Source organism: Anopheles ziemanni, chromosome 2 (genome assembly GCF_943734765.1).
Source record: "Anopheles ziemanni chromosome 2, idAnoZiCoDA_A2_x.2, whole genome shotgun sequence".
Classification (NCBI taxonomy): domain Eukaryota; kingdom Metazoa; phylum Arthropoda; class Insecta; order Diptera; family Culicidae; genus Anopheles; species Anopheles ziemanni.
In genome coordinates, this window is record NC_080705.1 from 84,846,115 (window position 1) to 84,865,415 (window position 19,301).

At 47.2% G+C, this 19,301-nt stretch overlaps 1 protein-coding gene across 1 annotated transcript; it reads left to right on the forward strand.

Annotated features, from left to right (window-relative positions):
- Positions 1-115: 115 nt before the first annotated feature.
- LOC131294578 (mucin-2-like) lies at positions 116-3,121 on the forward strand. The gene is made up of 3 exons (XM_058322623.1): positions 116-889; positions 963-1,513; positions 1,579-3,121. The coding sequence occupies exons 1-3, from the start codon at positions 116-118 to the stop codon at positions 3,119-3,121; spliced, it is 2,868 nt and encodes a 955-aa protein (XP_058178606.1).
- Positions 3,122-19,301: the final 16,180 nt, after the last annotated feature.

Here is a 19,301-nt window from a genome sequence, read left to right on the forward strand (position 1 = left end):
CCAGCAGTGGGCTGGTTAATAGTCAGTGAGTGAACGAACAGTGTACCGGACGACAAGCTCAAGGAGTGTAGTGTGTGCTCTCCTCTCGAGGGGGACTTTACTAGAGGAGTTCACAATGAGAGCTCCCCGGTGGAGGACGGTTCCGACCGCCGCCAGTTGTCTGGCGAAGGTGGCATTGGTGATGCTGTGTTTTAGTGTATCCCGTGTACGATCGCTACCCTGCAAACCCGGTGGTAGTGTTAACGGCGGCAGGGTTCAGCAGCTGGCGAAAATAGTGTGCTTCATAGCGGCCTCGAGTGAACACTACGACTACGAGAGTCTCCGGACGGGCATGTGTTCGCACGTGGTGCTCATCGATTTGATGGGCGTCGGAAAGGACGGAAGTCTCGAGCTGCTGCAGGTTTCGAGCCGTCCCCTGGACCGCTTCACCAGACTGAAGCGACGCTTCAGGGACTCGGGCGACGAGGCCAAGTTCATGGTGTCCATCGGAGGGGTTGCGCAGAAGTCGTCGCAATTCTCGAAGGCGCTCAAAACGACCGAAAGCCGCCAGGCACTGACGGATGAGCTGATATCGTTCAACGTTAAGCACGCACTGGACGGGATTGACATCGCGTGGTTCTATCCGGCTCAGTTCGGTGGTGTGGAGTCCGATCGGACCAATCTAGTGGTGTTCTTGCGTGACCTGAGTTTGCGCACGAAGGCATGCGATATTACGCTCTCACTGACGGTTGGCGTGGATCCGAAGGACATTGAGCTCAGCTACGACGTGCCGCGCATCAATGAGGTTGTGGACTTTGTCAATCTACTCACCGGCGACTATCACAATCCAACAGTTCCGACCCACATCTCACCGCTCTACGGCCAGGGGCCTCGTGATCGTTTGAATATTGTAAGATACTTTTTTAGCAGTTAGCAGCTCCCATATTTTATGAATTCTAACTATGCTATTCTTCACTTCGCAGAACTACAGTGTAATGTCCTATATCGAAGCTGGATTAAACCCACGTAAGATCGTCATACTCAACTCCTGCTACGCCTACCTGTACGTCTCGAGGATCAACAAAAACGACACGGCCTGCCCGGTCAAGCTGCGCACCGTAATGCGAATGAGCTTCCTTTCCGCGCGCGAGATCATCATTCGCGAGTCGTTCCATACGCTATGGGACGATATGCGCCACGTCCCGTACGGAACGGTCACCAACGGGGCCACCAAAAAGTGGATCACCTACAGCGACGTGGAGTCGATCCGCCGGAAGGCGGACTACGTGCTCCACCATCAGCTCGGTGGCATGGGGCTGTTCAGCGTGGACGAGGATGACTACGGTGGTCGGGCCGGATGCGGACGGTATCCGATGCTGCGGACCATAGTGTCGGTGCTCTATCCCGAGCTTGACTGCGATGAGCTAGACGAAATGGAAGGAGAGCACGCGATCGAAACCATCGTGTGCCCGTACAACGGGTACTTTGCGGATCCAGTCTTACCGGAGTATTACTACGCCTGTGAACAGGGAGTGTAAGTGGCCCATAACTGTGTGTTGTTTGGTTTAGTCACTAATTTCAAACTTTGTCATAACACAGCGATCTACAAGCATGCCCGAAACGGCGTTGCCCGCAGGGGGAAATATTCGATGAAGCTCAGAATGGCTGCTGTCAGCAAACGTATCCTGTGCAGACATCGCCAGCCACGTACAACTACGATCCGCCAGCACTACACCCTACGATAGAACCTTCAACCCGATATATTGCACCGGTCGCCTATGCAGAATCGGCAGCATATGTCACTCCGATGGTTGTCCCGAATCCAACGACGAGCAACCCATTACCTCCGCAGTATGCCAACCTTCCGTCAGTTCAGACATACTCTCCACTTTTGTGCAATACTGCACCTATCCTCTACCCGTCAGCATCCACCATCGCTCCGCAAATGTGTGAGCCAATGCAGCAACCATCGAACATGATCTCACAGGTGGTCATTTCGCCAAACTCCATGCACAACTCGGGCGACTACGTAGGTTCGTCATCGACAATGGCACCGATAGCCGTCGAACCGATGCAGCAACCTTCGAATGTCGTCCCAGTTGTGGCGGTTAATCCCAACACCCAACTTGACACGACAAACGCTACAGAAAAGTCTTCAACTATGGCACCAACAACCTTTAGCGAACCGTTGCGGCAGTCTTCCAAAATGGTCCCGCAGGTGGTGGAGGTTACTCCGAACTCTAATGAAACTGTGAAAGAAATCATAGCATCATCTACCATTGCTACACCAGAGCAAGGCATCGATCTGGTTCAAGAGGCTTCTAACTTAGTTCCTAAAGTGCTGATCAGCTCGAACTCCATGTTCGGAGCGGTCAATGACCAAGAGCTGCAAGATGTGATACAGCTTTTGGTAACTCCAAAGCCAAGGATACCGGAGTGGAATGCGATAACGGACCCAACGGTGCTAATCACGCCGAAGGTACGCTACAATCGTCCATCTAGAAAAAAGTCATCCAGTGGACGGCGAAAGAGTCGGTTGAGGTCTCATCACACAAGAACAACTACAGAAGTTAGCACAACTGTGGCAAAGAGTGAACCTTTGGAATTTACAACTGAGGTTTCAGTATCTGAAACGAGTACGAGCACGACATATGCCACCAGCACGCCGAGGGACCGCCTTCGGGAACGTAAAACCACTACATCAACCATGCTTACTTCTACACCATCATCATCATCATCATCATCAACTGCAACAACAACAAGAAAAGTAACAACTACAACATTGCCTACTACAACCCCAACCACAACAACAAAAACGACAACAACATCGACGACGACAGAACCACCAACAACAACAAAAACGAAGACGGCGGTTCCAACGACGACCACAACACTGGCCGCAACAGAAACCTCAACCCGGACTGCCACCAACTCGAGTGCAGCGATCAGTGGAAGTAGTTCGGACAGCACCACTTTGTCACCAAACGTGACTTTAACAGACAAAACAACGGCCTCGGCGGCGACGACGATGGCACCGACGACAGTGTCCAGCACATGGGTAATAACGACAACAGCTACCACGACGGTCAATGCCACACGCCGGAACGATACAGCCTCACATCTGGTGACAACCGTTACCTGAACTACGCAGGGCTGTTGAAAGCCACGACCGTTTTACTGTTTAACTATTTATATCTTTGGTTTAGCCCGGTAGAAACATGTATTTATTACGTTTAGCGAAGATGGAGATGCTCAGAATAAATGGACTGGAAGGAAGACGATTGGCGAGGAGAATTGTAGCAAATGTCGCAATGCTCTCGTCATCCTGGACTGATGATCGATAGTGTTGGATGTTTCATTTCAAAAAACAAATAGTTTCAGTTTCATTACGCAAAATTTGTCTCGCTTCTCGAGGACTTTATCCAATAAACACAGAATATAACAAGTCACTTTTTATAAGTAGTTCAAATCAAATTCAACACACATAGTGCTTATAGACTACGACGCTCTTGTAAATAAACATATTTCAACTAATATAAAGATTAATAAATAACTGATGTGTATTTTTTAATTACTCATTTGGAATGTGCATCGAATTGAGCAATACATTTCCACCAAACTGCAGCGCTTTACGTCCAGTCGACCCCTCAAGTGCTAATGAACATGTCCAAAATTCAAAAGTACTCTTACTGAAACAAATAGACCACATTCCATAAAACTCATCGTGTTCCCATAGCGGAACATGATTTTATCGACCGGATACATCTGCTAGCCGGGGGAGCAATGTGGAGACGCATGGCAGCAGTATCATGACACTATTTAGTTGCCCCCAAAACACCCCGTTGAGTCATGTTTGTTTGCGCTGCATGGCGCACACAATCGGTTCCCCGAAAGTTCGTGCTGTTATCGCAAAGAAAGGAAGAAGAGGTCGATGGGTAGATTGGAGGTTGATTTGCATTTAACACGACAAACAACAACAAACGACATCACCTTTATGTGGTGGGTCATGTCAAATTGCATGGGTACCCACATTGCCCACACAGCCCTCCGCGTTGAACTTTACCAATGGGAAGCGCGCCACTGTTTGTTATGTTCACCTGAGTCTCGTCCGTGTACGCTCGGTTCCCTTGAACTGGCGGTTCTATATCCCTCTCTCCCAGCCGGGGGAAGGTTACTGGTTGCAAGCGCCGTGTTGATGGCCTTATATGGTAGAACATTTTATTTGTACAATTTTCTACCTTGTCGATTATCCATTCATGCCTTTCCTGGCGAGTCTTTGGTGCAGCAGCAGCTGACTGGAGGTCTTGCGACACAAACATATAGCATCGCGCGCCAGCAACACTACCACCAACAGGAGCAAGCTTCCATCTGCAACCAACAACATATGCTCGGAGGTCGACCGAAGGGAGGAGGAAAAAAAGATCGCCAAACAAATCTGGCGCCAATGGTGCACGCTTCGAGGGTTATCTTCGACGTCGCAAGGACGCCTTTTTGCCTATTTGTGGGTATGCAAGCCGAGCCGTATATGGACGGGAAACAGACGAACGGCGGTCGGTCTTACCTTCGAGCGACGAGACACCAACGGAGCCCCTGGTGCTGCTAGCAGGGGCAATATTTCGTAAACGATCGTCGACACATTGTTGTACGGTTGTGGATGGAGGGGTTGTTGTTGTGTTCGGCAAACGAGGACAGGAACTTCAAAATCGAATCAAATATTCTCCGACCAGAATGCAGACAGGAAGCAAACAACACTTACCTAGAACAAGAACAGAAAATAACATCATTATTAGAGTGGAAGTGGGAAGAAAATAACAAAAATCATACTGCTTGTATCAAGGTACACGTGTTGAAAAAAGTTGTTTACTTAAGCATATCCGTTTTTTTGCTAGACTTTTCATTTTGTACGGATTCACTGGATTGAAATAACAAACTCGTGTCCCGGCAGCAAGTCATCGCCATGAAGGATTTCCCATGTGGAAAACCCAAGACGTCACAGTCCGATGGAAAACACGCCACTGATCCAGCAAACACGCGCCGGATAACCCTTTAGCCGGGTGGCACTTTCATAATAATCCCCCCGCCGCCCCGGGAAATGGGTTCGTCCACGTGATACTCCCGGTGGGAAAGGGAAAATTTCCGCACGGAGACAAAGAACTGTTTCGAGTGAAAATCGAACCACCGTCGACGAACGAGCAATTGGAACGAAAGGTAATCTTTATCGTTTTTCCTGCGCTCATGGGGTTTTCCCTACCGGGCGTAACCCGTTCCGGGAGCGGGTGGATTTATCGATCAAATAGGGGTTGTGACGCCAAGACAACCGCAAATCCTGGTTACGGGGAGGGCTTACTCGTGGCACAAGTAACGTTCAGTGTGCAATTGGAACGGAAGGATGGCTTCCAAAGAATGGCAATTCATTGAATTTCCGTGTTGGTAGGAAAAGTCGAATTTTGTATTGCCTTCAATGTATGGCAACAATTACATTACGACCCATGGCCAGACGGAGATAAAGTTAACACGCTTAGTTTTGCATGCACAAGAGGAAGCAGACTGTACGGTAAGGAGTTCGATTACGGCCATAAATCAGCCTCTAGCAGTCTTTTACAGTCTCAGTTTTGGGACAATCGGCTGAGGGTCGCTAGATACGCCGGGGACAAGATGGAGACCCGGACCGATCCGGATTACGGCGGAGAGTTATTGTCCCCGGGTCCTTCGGAAGCGCGGCCGGAAAAGGTGCCCCGAAGGTTCTGCCCGCTTTACGATATCCTATAACGAGGGTCAAAATGGCGTTTATGGGCAGTGTTGTCGCTCAAGATCCCACAACTCTAAAAGCCCACGGTGGTAAAAGCGAATAAAAAAAACCCCAGTTGGTGCCCGACCCAACACGAGGTTGGTCCAGACGGTGGTCGATGAATTATGACATTTTAAGCCTCCTAGATTGACCCACACCTTCCTTCCACCAACCGAACTTTTGGGGGCCTGCTCCCCAAAAACTGGCTGCACAAAAATATTACTTTTATCGACTCTCATCATCATCGTCACGGCATCTAAATGAGTGCGCAAAGTTTCCTAGATCGAGAACCGGGCAGGTTGCGGTTGAGGAGCTGCAAATTTATCGCATGTTTTTTTTCATCAAACGGAGGGTAACAAAGTCAAAACAAACAACGGGTATGGAAGTGTTGGCCGATGTTATGGGTCGAGGTGCCGTGTACGCCCCATCATCACGGACGGCAAAGTTTAATTAAACGATGTTAACGGCTTTGAGTTGGTGGCGCAAATGGTGATAATAGTCCGCGGGAATGATAAGTGGGTGATAAAAGAAAAAACTGGGATGAATGAGAGGCAAAATAATGCATATGTGCAGCGTTCGCATGCATACCATTTTGCGAGATAAGAAAAGTAAGTGAGGATGTGGGTGAACCAAGCGAGCTTATTCAGTCTTTTTCATTCTTCCACAAAATCAGGTAGCCGAAGGTTTGAAGGTAGTAAACTGGCTAATAAAATTTGCATTCAATTTACATATTTATCCATCAGATTTTTGGTATTGTAAAACATCTGGTAGGTATTTACAAAAACATGTATCAGAGCAATAAAAATAACGACACAGCGTAAATGAACGCCGTACTAATCTTTAGCGTACTTTTGAACCAAAACTTTTACCCGTTTTTATGGATGTTTATTAATTCTATAGTGGGTAGACCGGTACTCAACTCGACTGTAAAACGTCATATTTTACGATTGCAATTACGACACAGAAGTTGTTAAGAGAATAGGAAAAAAACGAAGACGTTAGGGATTACTTTTCATACACGCAAGATATAAAAAGGAAAAGTGATACTTGAAAAAGCAACATATCCGTAAACTAAGATAATGTCTATACACTATGCTTGAAAGACTAATACGATTACCAAAGCCAAAGCGGAAGCCGACAATGGAGAAATACGACCAAACCCTACAGGATTTACCTATTACTAAAGATAGATTTCGTCGCTTCTTTCGGGACAGCACCATGCTTCCATGTTCGGCATACGAATTCCAACTGTCTATCCCACCATGAATGGATCCCATTGACAAGAACGCATTGGCCAACGGACGGTGTTGTGGATTAGCTACTCGCTTCACCGGCCGTCGTTGTTTCTATTTTTGCTTTCCTACTTACGTGCAGCAGGCGAAAGAAAATACGATAGTATAACATTTGAGACAGGCAACATGAGTTTTAATGGGATTTTAAACAACCGATGGACAACTTTTCTTCCATCTTCGCGCTCTTGCTCCGTCCGCCCGCCCGGCAAGCTCGTTAGCTAAATTAATCAGGCGCGAAAAGTGGCGTGCATGCAAAAAGTGCAAGTGGAGGTTCAATCCGCATCTTTGGCAGCGTTATTTTTGCCCATTTATTTTCTCTGATGCAACCGGTAAAAAGAAAAAGTGGCTGCCGTAGACGAAATGTATTTTTAGCACGCAGTGATTTTCAAATTGATAATAATAACACGGGAAATACGCTCATGATAAATAACTGGCCTGCGCACTTCCATCCGATATCGTCGATCGGGTTCCGTTGTGAGGGACGCCATCAGATGCGACGTTGACCACGGATAGCCACCGTGTCTGACAATTCCGTATGACAGTTCCACAAGACGGCGACAAGTGGATTGTTTGCGGTCGTGCGGCAATCGAAATAAAACACGCGAGTATCCGACAAACAAAAAAAGGAAACGAGCCCAAAAAAAAAAGACGTGCCGACAAAACAGCGAACAACGTTATCACCAGACCAAACACAACACCCTTACTTCCGACAGACACATCTCTCAATTGGAATAGGAGAAAAAAAACCCGAAGCCATACAAGACACAGGAAAACACCCACAACCACCACCACCACACCCACGCAGCACGAGGGGGAAGCATTTTGTAGATTGCAAAATTTCACTTTCTTTCGCCATTCCGGCGGTGATCAGCGAGCGCCGCCGTCAGCTGTCTCGCGGATATGCGAACAGGTCGCACAAAACGTGGGCAGCATATGTAGGATATATGGAAGACTTTCATTTGCATGTCGGGAGCGGTACTGTCCGTCCCGATGCTACATCTTCAGTGTTTTCACATTTACTCGGAAGTGACCGGGCGCCGGGGGAGGTCCCGCGGGGGATTGGGAGCAGAAGACACAACAACGGAGGCAAACGTAATAAAATTCTTCATCCGTACGAAATGAAAACAATCGGTCCCGGACGGGTCGAAGGCGGGCAGGCGGCAGTTACTCAGACTCTAAACAGCATCTCCTCGTTTGAGTGGCAAACTGAATGGAAATGAAGTTTACGGAACGAGATAAATTCAATTGGGTTTGCCTACAAAGAGATAGAAAAAAAAGTAAGATCATGAAAGCAATAATAATAACTCTTCCATGAAAAGCATCACTTCTAAGGCACGAAAGACGCGGACCGAAGGAGTTCGGTACTCTGCTATGAAAACTATCCGGCCATTTCAAACCGTTCTAATGCAACCAGCATCGGAAGGTGTAATTAAATAAAAAGCAATTAGTTTGTTGATCCTACGTCAACCCTCAAAGGTATAAGGTTTTTACTTAAAATATTAAAATTTTGTTACTAGGTATGAAATTTTCAAATTCAGTACATAACCTAAAAAATACATGGCTTCGCTTGAAGAATGTATTACAAAGAATTTTTTTTCTTTATGCGACTGTTTAAATTTAAAAACAGCATCGATGTATATCTTTTCCACGTGCTTTACGGGTTTAAATAGATCGGGCCTGTATTTGGTGGCCTGGCTCGAAGTAACCTCCACAATCAACTCGTTATGCGCACTTTACGGGCAAAGAGCAACCTTCTGCGTGCGTACGCAACAAATGAATCGATTCGCTTCGGAATTGGAAACATTTGGCCAAATGTAGTCCGGATTGTGATAAATACACCCAGCTCAACATCTGTTAAACTCTGTCGAGTGTGTGCAGCACTCCGCGTAATCTTCCGGACTCGCGTGGGCATTACGAATTGCCGGCTCCGGAGGAGGAGGAGGTTGATAGTCCACGACCACCGTCGGGTTACATCACCGGGTTGGGCGGAGGAAGAAGTAGAAGGCGAGAAGCAAATGGGGCTAAAGATATAAAACCCGCTCCACGTGGTTACGATCGGATGATGGGAGACTGTAACCGTGTGGCCTTGGATGGGCACAAGATTATCGAGAAGAAGTGTGTATAAGACCGGCCGCATATCCGCATCAAGCAATTTGATCCAGCATGCGCTCCCGTTCGACATATTGATTGCTTCCTTTCGCACGAGGGGGGGTAGGTTTTTCCACCTCTCCTTTTAATTCCTCCCGCTCGATGCAATGTTCCGCTGCTGTAACGTTGCGTCCAAACCTAAAACCCTAGCGATTATGTGGCGTCGTTTTGTGACGTTAACACCAAACGCATGCACACGGACGGTCGTTTGACGATGGTTTGATGGCACAACATTTGTTACCGAAAAATTAATTTTTCACCGTGGCGTGAACAAACAAACGATCGAAAGTTTCCCGAGCAAATGAACAAAACAAAACCGGATACCCCCCCTGATGTGGGATGTTTGATTGGAAATAAAATCTATCAGTGGCCGAACATCGACCTAAGCGATTGAAACCGAAAAGGGAATAGACGAAGGGTTCTCGTTCGGAACAGACCGCTTCCGATACGGATTAAGTTCGACGCCACAAGAAAAGAACCAATACCGCACCGAAGCCTTGCCCTCGACGGTTCCCACGGCATTAAATTCCATCGTTTTACTTCGACGGTGCGAGTGGTTGGTTCATGCCCAGCCACCTTCACAACAGTGGTCTCCTCTAGCGTCACGTGGAAAGCACAGAACAAATTGAAAAAAACAAAACTCAAGCAGTTGGAAAAACTCGTTCTAGACGGAGCCGCACGGTTCCAAGTATCCATCGCTGGCGCATGAACTCATCAAAGCGCAGCTGCAACAAATGTCGATCCACCCATCTCAGGTGCCCTTTTTCTCTCCCGTCATCCCCGGGGAGAGAAGATTAGATCTTGAAACCGGATCTCCTTCCCTTATTATTCCCGCTCAGACGGGCGGAAAGTGAAGGTTGTTGCAGCAATCCCGCGCTCATGATCGGAGTTTCGAGTGCTTCGACAGGGTAGACTTAATGGAAAGAAATCGAGAAGCGAACGGACATCTTCAATTAGGGGTTCGATAGCAATTAGTGCTGGCTTCAAACCGATAAACATACCGACACGATCGAAGGACACGGAAGGGTTTGCGAACCGTAAGAGTTGGGAGGCGCAACTTCTTTTGAAAGGGAAGTTATTTGTCGACGACCGTTTCTATTGATTTGGAATTAGAAGACAACATTCATTTCAGCCAACGGTGGTTGGTGAATGTTTCCGACATGTGGTAGGAAAACTACAACCAACCTCTGACTCACTTACAAAGGGAAGTAGTACGTCACGAATAATACTCCACGCCACCGTCGTGGCTTTCCGCTAATGAACTGTCATTCTACTTCGGTTAATTAATTGCCAGATTTATTGTCCACTCTATTTTCAAAGCCGGAAGAAAAGGATTCGATGGCCAAATACCGAACTCCGGAAAGGATGCTATTAACACGTGATTGTACTTTGTAAATATTACTCTACTTGTAAATATTATATAATAGATAACGCTCAACATTGAACCCTTTCCCAGAGGTCATCATTTCGAGTGTCCCGCGAACTTTAGGAGTAGGCGCGACACCTTCTTTGCCTTCACGGATGCATAGTTATTCCGCGTCTGGCCGCGAAGCGATGCGGAAAATCGTTCTCTAGCGAAACACTTCCTCCAAAACAAACCACCGTCCTACTCCCCGAATCGAAGAATTACCAAACCCACTCTTTTCTTTTTTGCTTTCAAAAGACCGGTTCTGTCGTCGTCGTCATCGTCGTCGTGTCGTTGTTAACAGAACGTCTCGGGAGACAGGTGCGGCCCACACCGGTGGGTCGAATGAGGCAAGACTGTCGGCATGACATAGTAGAAGTCCGCGGGAGGCAGGTTGTGCAAAAGATCCCTTCTTTCGGCTTGTCTATTTTGAACTCTTTCCGCCGACTTCTGAAAGGTTGCTCCATTATTTTCCACCAGACCGTTGATTTCAAATGGTACGTAGAAATTAAGCTCGGCTTAGGAAGACATTTTCGTGCACTGTGGAGTCCGTGAAGGTAGGACACGGAGCGTGGCGTCGGTCGCAAAAATCGCTCCACCCACCCGCACGATCTGGCCTAACGCTCGTTTCTTTTTCCCAAAGACCAACCAACACAATGGAGTAAGATCGGTCACGGTGCACTTGAGCAACGGAATGGATTCCTTTTATTATACCGGCCGGCCTTTGTGGTTTCGGCTCGCCTCCACACGCCGTACGCTCGATATGAATTATGATGGTAATCAGGCGGCATCCACTTCTGCCAACACCGAGGCGACGAAGGAATTCGATCCAAGCGAAACAATGGCCCAGACATTCTAGAGTTCTATTTGAGATTTGACGCCACCGATAGATTCCTCGTCGCAGGTGCGTCAATGCTCGACCAAGCTTTTCCCCCTCCCACATGATGGTGTCATAGATTTTCACCACAACACCTCCACGCTGCCCCCCCCGGGACCGAAAGGCGTATTCCGATTTTGCAAACGACCATCCATTGTCGGTGGGACTACCGCCTAGAACGGGAGCACAACGGGCGAAAACCGAAGATTCCACCGTCCGATACGGCTTCTGCACGACTGTGGAATACAAAATGCGCGCTTCAAACCCATTTCCACCAAGCCCTACTGTACGTTGGAAACGGGAAAACCCGGTAAGATTCGACATGACTCGCCAACAAGGTAAGAAAGGGGCATGTGCGCAACTCTCATCGAATCGTTCGATGAGTTCGATACCCGACGTTGAGCTGTAGTCGTCTGTTTAATAATCCAACTGTGACCCGGTGCACGGACACACCATTAGAAAGGTATTTTATCGGCGAAATCGGCCGATTTCATTTCCATGCCCATCGTCGGAAACAGGGATGCGAAGATTATGCACATCGGGTTCCACCGGGGACGGTCGTTCGTTTCCGTGCATTCGGTTGCAGGCAAGCTCCGACGATGCTTGTGGCCGGGAAATTATCCAGTCACGAAATGGTGGCTGTTGTTGTTGTTTGCCATTGAAGATGGTGTGATGATTCTGGGAATATTCGACCGGAATGGAGATGACTGCTTACGGATAGATTATCGTGTGGATTACGTACGTGCGAAATTGGCTGCCTGGTCGCACATTAATGAAGCAGTAATTATGGACATTAAAGGTTACGCCAATGACTTCTCTCGTTTACCAAAAGTCAATGTAAGTAATTATTTGCTCTGCTGTGGTTTACAATGTTACACCTTACCATTTGTTGGAAGAACTTCGAAAACCCAGTTTTTTTACCTCTAACGCATCCAATGGCGCATCAATTCTTGCTTGTCAGGTAAATGTAAAAAATGTAAATGTATAATGTTGACTCTAAGGCAGCTTTTAACTCTACTGCATGCATGTTTTGCTTCGCATCTTTTTATGATCATCGGTGATCATTGTTTGCATTAAGATTTGTGCAATAAGTGACGTTCATTATTATTGTCAACATTATTGTAAAATTATAAACAAAATAACAGTTCAGTATAGCCAAACACTTTAAACTTTTCAGTAAGAGTAACAACACAGGAGGAAAGTAACGTTTCGCAGCTAAGAACATGCGATTATATCCCCGAGTGATAGGGATTTCGAAATACGCAAACAAAACTGTAATCGTCAATTTGCAAAACAAATATTAGTTGGTAAGTTGATTCAGTTGGTTGTTGTTTAACTAAGTAGAATAGCCAAGATAACTACGAGGCATGCAATTGATGTTCTTGTTGAAAACAATAATTGATGTTGACGAAAGTTAATGCGCTATTGCAAAACTTGGTGATTTAAGCGACGGCTAGACACAGCGGTATTCGCACGAATATTCCCGCCGTCCAGCGGGAATCCCGGCGGGAACGGACGCATTTGCTTAATTGAAACGTTTCATGAAAAGTTTCATTCGCTTGCTACAACAACGTCGGTATGGGCAACGCATATGGATGCGGCCGATGTTGTTGGAGAGAAACCAAAATGCGAGTAGTCTTCGACGCAAAATTTTGGAGGAGGAACTCAACAACACCATTCATAAACTTTATATTTGATAATGACTCACAATTCCACTTTTACCTGCCGCCAATTTAGATCACGTAAACAAACTAAAACGTAAACAAAGCTTCACTTTGACAGATCGGACGAATAAGCTCGTTCCCGCTGGATATTCTGTCGAATCTGGGCTACTTTTTCCCGTTCCCGCCACCGGGAATTCCAGGCAAGTTTAAACAGCGGTTTAGAGACAATAACACCTGTTGCGAGACTCCGCAACTTTACAATAACAGTATAACTGAGTTACATCCATAGATCGTGTGTTGAAAACAATTATAGCATGCCGGACAATGAATGAAACTATTTTATTGATGCTAGAGTATCATAAACACCAGACATTGGTCAGTTTTACTGTTTTACTATCCATGAATGGATTGTACGTGGAACGCAACACCCGAACGATGGACCTTGAGAGTTCTCTAAAACAACAACCTCCAACATTTGCGAGAATGCGCTAAATTACACACATTCACCTGTGCTGGGTACGTTACAAGGCACCACCACCTCTATCTCTCTAATGCTACTCAAAGCTAATTAAATTTTATGAATTTCAAATGAAGCACATTAAACACCGGCAAGCCTAGGGCCGACACATCGTCTAGACGCCGGCGGCCATAGTAACACGGGTGCCAGTTTTGGGTTTTGTTTAGACCGATGGCCAAAACTTGAACCGTGCACAAACCGAGTGCAGAACGCCACACACGGCACACGTCCGTGGGTTTTCGTGAAAAGTGTCGAGTGTACCTGGTTCGACAGCTTGTACCAACCGTGGCCTACCTACAACAGGGCATGCATTACTACGGCCCGGTACATGAACATGAACGATCGTGGTGCGATTGGGATGGGTGCTTTGGCGTTGGCCACTTTGTGACTATCCATCTCGAACTCAGGTCCGCAGGTCTAGCCTATAACCTATCGATGAGTTGAGCTTGTTCTCGTCCCACCAGGGAGTGCCATGGCTGAATGGGGTGGGCTCGGTAGGTGGAAAAACTTGACTCAACGGGCTGCCCACACGGCTGTCGAGGTTCTACTAGCTGCCCCCCCCCTGGTTGGTCCGGACTCTATTATGCTTGTCCTTCTCCCAGCAAAATTCTCTTTGCGCAACTGCAGATTCAGTTGCTCGTAGCTAATAATGCTGGAGGAAGGTTTCAACGACGACGAACAACTGCTTCGGTCTAAGACTTCCACAACCGTTCGGCCTCTATTCGAGCACTTCACCGGACGGTTTCGCAAATCTTCTCGCTCGCTCGTTCGTTCACCAAATCCTCTCGCCTCGAGTGGGATTTAAGAAATAAAATACATTTTTCAAAAACATGTATGCTACCCAAACAGGTTTCCCGTTTTCGGCCCAGTGCCGGCTCTCGCCGTTCGGGTTCGAGAAGTTGTTGCTGGTGGTCAAAGTTTCGGATCGGACAACCTGTGCGAACGGATGCTGGCGTCGGTGGCTTGGAACCGGTTCCAAATCAGCGCACCATGTTCTTGGTCAGGGGCAAAGGGAAGGAGAGCGCCGTAAATGGCGAGAGAAGACACATCCCGTTCGTCGATGCTGTCGCAAACGGCGCTCAAACATTTTCCATCGCTTTGCCATTGGACTGCGCAGCTTAAACAATTGTCAAACGGACGGTTTGCTAAGTAGAATGAAAGTGGAGACGTTGTTCGAGACCAAGTGGGTATTCGGAAGAAGACGAGAAGCTTCTTACTTGCTTAGTTTTATCTACCGCGTGCCGATCTAGTTCAGGTTGAAAATGCACTGAAAGTGCGTCAACGTTAGCGTACTGATTTTGTGCAACAAAATCGCCCAAAAACTCATTTGATGCGTGGCCAACATTCCTTCCACACACCCCGTTTTGGAAACCCTGATGTGCGGCGCGGTGTTTCTCACCGAATCCTCCGAACAATTAACACGAAAATAGATAAAACCGTCGCCTCTCGCGAGGGAAAACTCTATTCGGGGTTCAGTTGTCGATGCGACTATTTCGAGAAACCTGTACGCCCGGCTCGAGCGGACGGCTTTCGTGACATTTGTGGCTGTAACGGAATGCTCCTCTGGTGGGCACTATTTGTTGCATCGCACCCAGGCATGGGCTAAATTTATGCTCGGCGAAGATTTTCCGATAGCATAGCCAGTTTCGAGCACGCTTCGAACTGTTGGCCATGAAATGACTTGCCGTTTGTTGACTCTCTAGCTGCGTTTCTTAATAAGAGCATCGAAACACTACAAGCGTATTTCTTATTCCGCAAAACTACAAACCTACGACGCAGTATTGTCTGCACGCAATGTCGACCCATTTTTCTGGTAGTATCTTATCATTAACAGGGATATTTGAAACAAAAGGTTGCACATCCGGGACACACCTTTATTCCCTTGATTAGCGCCCGAACCGGCGTCCTGGAACGCTGATGAAAGCTAATGAAGATAATACACCTTAAACCCTCCCCGAATCCGGCAATCCTAGCCTATCAACGAGGTATTATGGCGTTTTATGACATGCCTGGTTTTTTCCTTTTTTTACGGAGCAGCTTATCTGTCTCCTACGTGACTTTCCTACCGGAAAACAAAACACCGCACAATAGTACAAATTCGTGCACATCCTGGTTCCGGTGGGCGACCATGAAAATGACGTCACACAACGAACCACACAACGTCAAGCCCGGTTATCTACATTAAGGGACAAGGAAAGGATGTCCTGTCATTGGGAAAAACCCCCAGCACGCAGCAAGCACATCGCGAATCGTAGCTCCTCGGGGGCTGGCAAATGTTCCTTAACACCGTTCATGCGGAGGGATTTTGTTTGAAACTTTCTGTCCGACCATTTTCACCACCACCGAAAAGGGTCGCCTCAGGTTTTGGGTCATTTATCTGCAACTGAAGGGATGGAGGTGTGCTTTGGTTTGCTGCGTCGGATTGACATTGCCCTTGCATACAAACAAACCGGCGGCGTCATGGGATGAGAAGACTTCCTGGTCCCTGCATTGCCCACCAGACAGGACCTTTCCTGTCCTGCTTGGAGGGAGTGGGAAAGAGGAGACAAAAAATGCCTTTCCAGTCTGGGATATGCCGTTCGCAAGCGTTCGCTTTCCTAATGTATTCCACCAACGTAGTGGTAGCGTCGGGAAAACTTCACCGACCGAATTGGGAGTGCGGAGATTAGGGACGACCGAATGATTCGGTTCGTGCTGTTGGTTTCTTGCTGCTGGATTTTAATTGTACAAGGGTGAATTTTATGCTACGCGTCGTTCGGAATCTCGACCGATTCTCGAAGGGGGAACGGGCAATACAAATGCCTTTCCCGAGCGGCGTAGGTCAATGTCAGACAAGCGCATTTATATAGACAGATTTTCGAGCGTATATGTTAATTCGCGTAGGGTTTTTTTGTTGACCGATCCTCTCCAGAATAAAAAGGGTGATTTTGGTGATTCTTTCAGAGGCGTAAAATGGTCTTGAAAAGTTTCTTATCCGCCGGGTAAACATTCGCTTTTCCAGGAATTGCAGAAGCATTTGAAATTGGTTACTGCAGTAGCCATTTATCATCGTTAAATCGGATCGGCTGCGGACCCAGAGCTTCACCGCTGTTGATAACGCTGTTTGCTCAATATAAACTTATCAATCTTTTTTATCATGCCCTCCTTTTGCCAGGTGATGCTATCTGTCCGGAGGTGAACCGTCAAACTGCTAAGCTCATGACTAATATACTCTTAACATACAGACGAAAAAGAATGCTTAAGATGGCAATATGTGTGTTTGTTTTGGAAGAAACATACCTCCGGTAATGCAATTGCGATGACGATGATCGGAAGGAAACTCAGCCCAATCGAAACCGGATACTTTACTCTGTCTCGCTGTTGTTGATGAGTCCAAGTTTCTGGCAGGAAACACACCGCTTAGGGCACCCTTGGCCTGTTCATTCGAGTTTCAGCGCAGGGTTGCACTTTCGCAACAGTTCAACATCCTTCCTTTCCTGACAAACGTTTGCTTTTGCACACCTGGCCTGCTGTGTGTGTGTGTGCGTGCGCGAAGATGCCGTCTTTGGCTGTACTTTCTTCAAAATTTGCAACGTTCGCCTTTGCAGCACTATCTTCACTGTTGCTTCCTTGCACTCCTTATAAGTTCACCGGTCCGGGACGGGAGTAAGTTGCCCTCGGAAAACAGGGAACCATACCCTGCACGCAGGTAGAAACGTTACGAAACGGCAGACCGGCCCATATAGAACACGGATACACTGTCGTCGTGAAATGCAGGGCCTCGCAGCCGGGCAACGGTGCAGTTGCACATGTGCACCGTACACGGCACACCAACACACAGATACAGTTTGGTGTGTGAACTTCCTTATCACACCGGGTAGGCAATTTCGACGTCGAACCAGAAAGCGAAATTTCATTCAACAATTGTTTGCTACAAGCATACGATAAACGAGGATGAAGGTTATGCGGGAACCGAGTATGGAATAGAATTTTAATGTAGAATGGTTTCTTATGAAGTTTTAAAATAAGCATTTCTTCATTATATACTGGTAAGTATAGTATAATGAAATCTAAAACAAACAATTTCATCATCAAACTATTTTAAAGGCATTATAAGAAACCAGAAACATTTGGTTTTGTTGGAAACATTGTTCAAAAGTAATTAAAATATGTAAAGCAGGAATATAAAATTACAACTATTCAAACATTTTTAGGAGCTAATTCCGATACACTTTTTGTAGATCGTAAGTTTGATCAGCAAAGATCGTAATGAAATTGCGGTTAATTTGACAAATTGTGCTTCAACTAAAGACACAATCCAAGAATGCCGGGTTTCACGCAAGACAAATCATTCATCTTCGTCAACCGCCCAGCCGGAGACAGAAGACTTTACAATAAAGTAAAACAGAAATGTACGCGAGAAAAATCTACAGCCATTCCCAGCACTGCCGGATCCAAGGTGGCCGTGCGAGGTAGTCAAGTGTTGTTGTTGCCCTTTTTTTGACGCGGATGAAGTTAAGTCACACTTGTGTGCGCGCTCGTTCAAACACACTTGTGCGCTTCCGTCACGTTCCTAGTTCACACACCCGGGGTCCGCGAGAAGTATCTTGATTAATTTCTTAAGGCACGTGTAACACACGGACACCACCGGGGATGCTGGGAAACTGGAGACTTTGAAATTCGTCAACCAACAACGAAGTCATTCACCGGCGGGGTGTATCTTCTTACGATGCGAGCATCTCCTCTGTTCCACATCTTGTCTCTTCCGGCCGACTCGAATGGGCAAACCACTTCAAGATAGCTAATCATCTGCGCAGCGTCCACGTTTAACAGAGTCTTACGTTCACTAGAAGCACAAACCATTCACTGCTTCTAAAACCCTTCTTCTCAATTGGCTCGCCCTGATGAAGTGTTCGAAGCGGAAAAGCGAGGAAGAGCTGTTCGAACACGGTTCAGCGAGACCTTCTCCTTTCGCCTAAGCCCCCGAGGGCATGATGAAAGGAGGATAGTAAAATGAAAATAAAAATAAAACCCCGACCACGGTAGGGACCGGTTTTTCGTCAATTTCTTCCCGAACGTGACCCAAACGACGGGAAGGCGCAAGAAGCCACCATTTTATACACCGCGTCGACCAAGTGTGCCTTTGGCCGAGGGTTTGGTGCGATCCCCGTCGTCATTGCGACCGTGCGGGGCTCTGGGACTGAGGCAACTGTACTGTTCTGCATCGAGCTCGAACGCCAACAATCACTCGCCGATGCCACCGATGACCCAACGGAGTCGAGTCGCGGATCTGCCGCCCGCGGGGCACGTTTTTACTTTCGATTTCTATGCAGACAAAGCACCACCAGCGTGAAGAATTAGGTCGTACGAACGATCGCGAGTAGGCGATGCAAACGATGGCGCATAAATGACACACACACACAGCGCACACACACGCTAGACACACCACACACTCTGTAAAAGCGCGAAAAGATCACGCTGATCGTGCCAGACGCGACCAACACAGACAACAACGGAGAACAACTACAGCTGGAGTTTGTGCTAATCTTCTCGATTCGACTAAAAGGGCGCATTCAGCGCTATCAGCTGAAGCTGTTTTCCCGCACGGTTTTACTTCGCAACACACAATTCTTTCATCATTTACTAACAGCC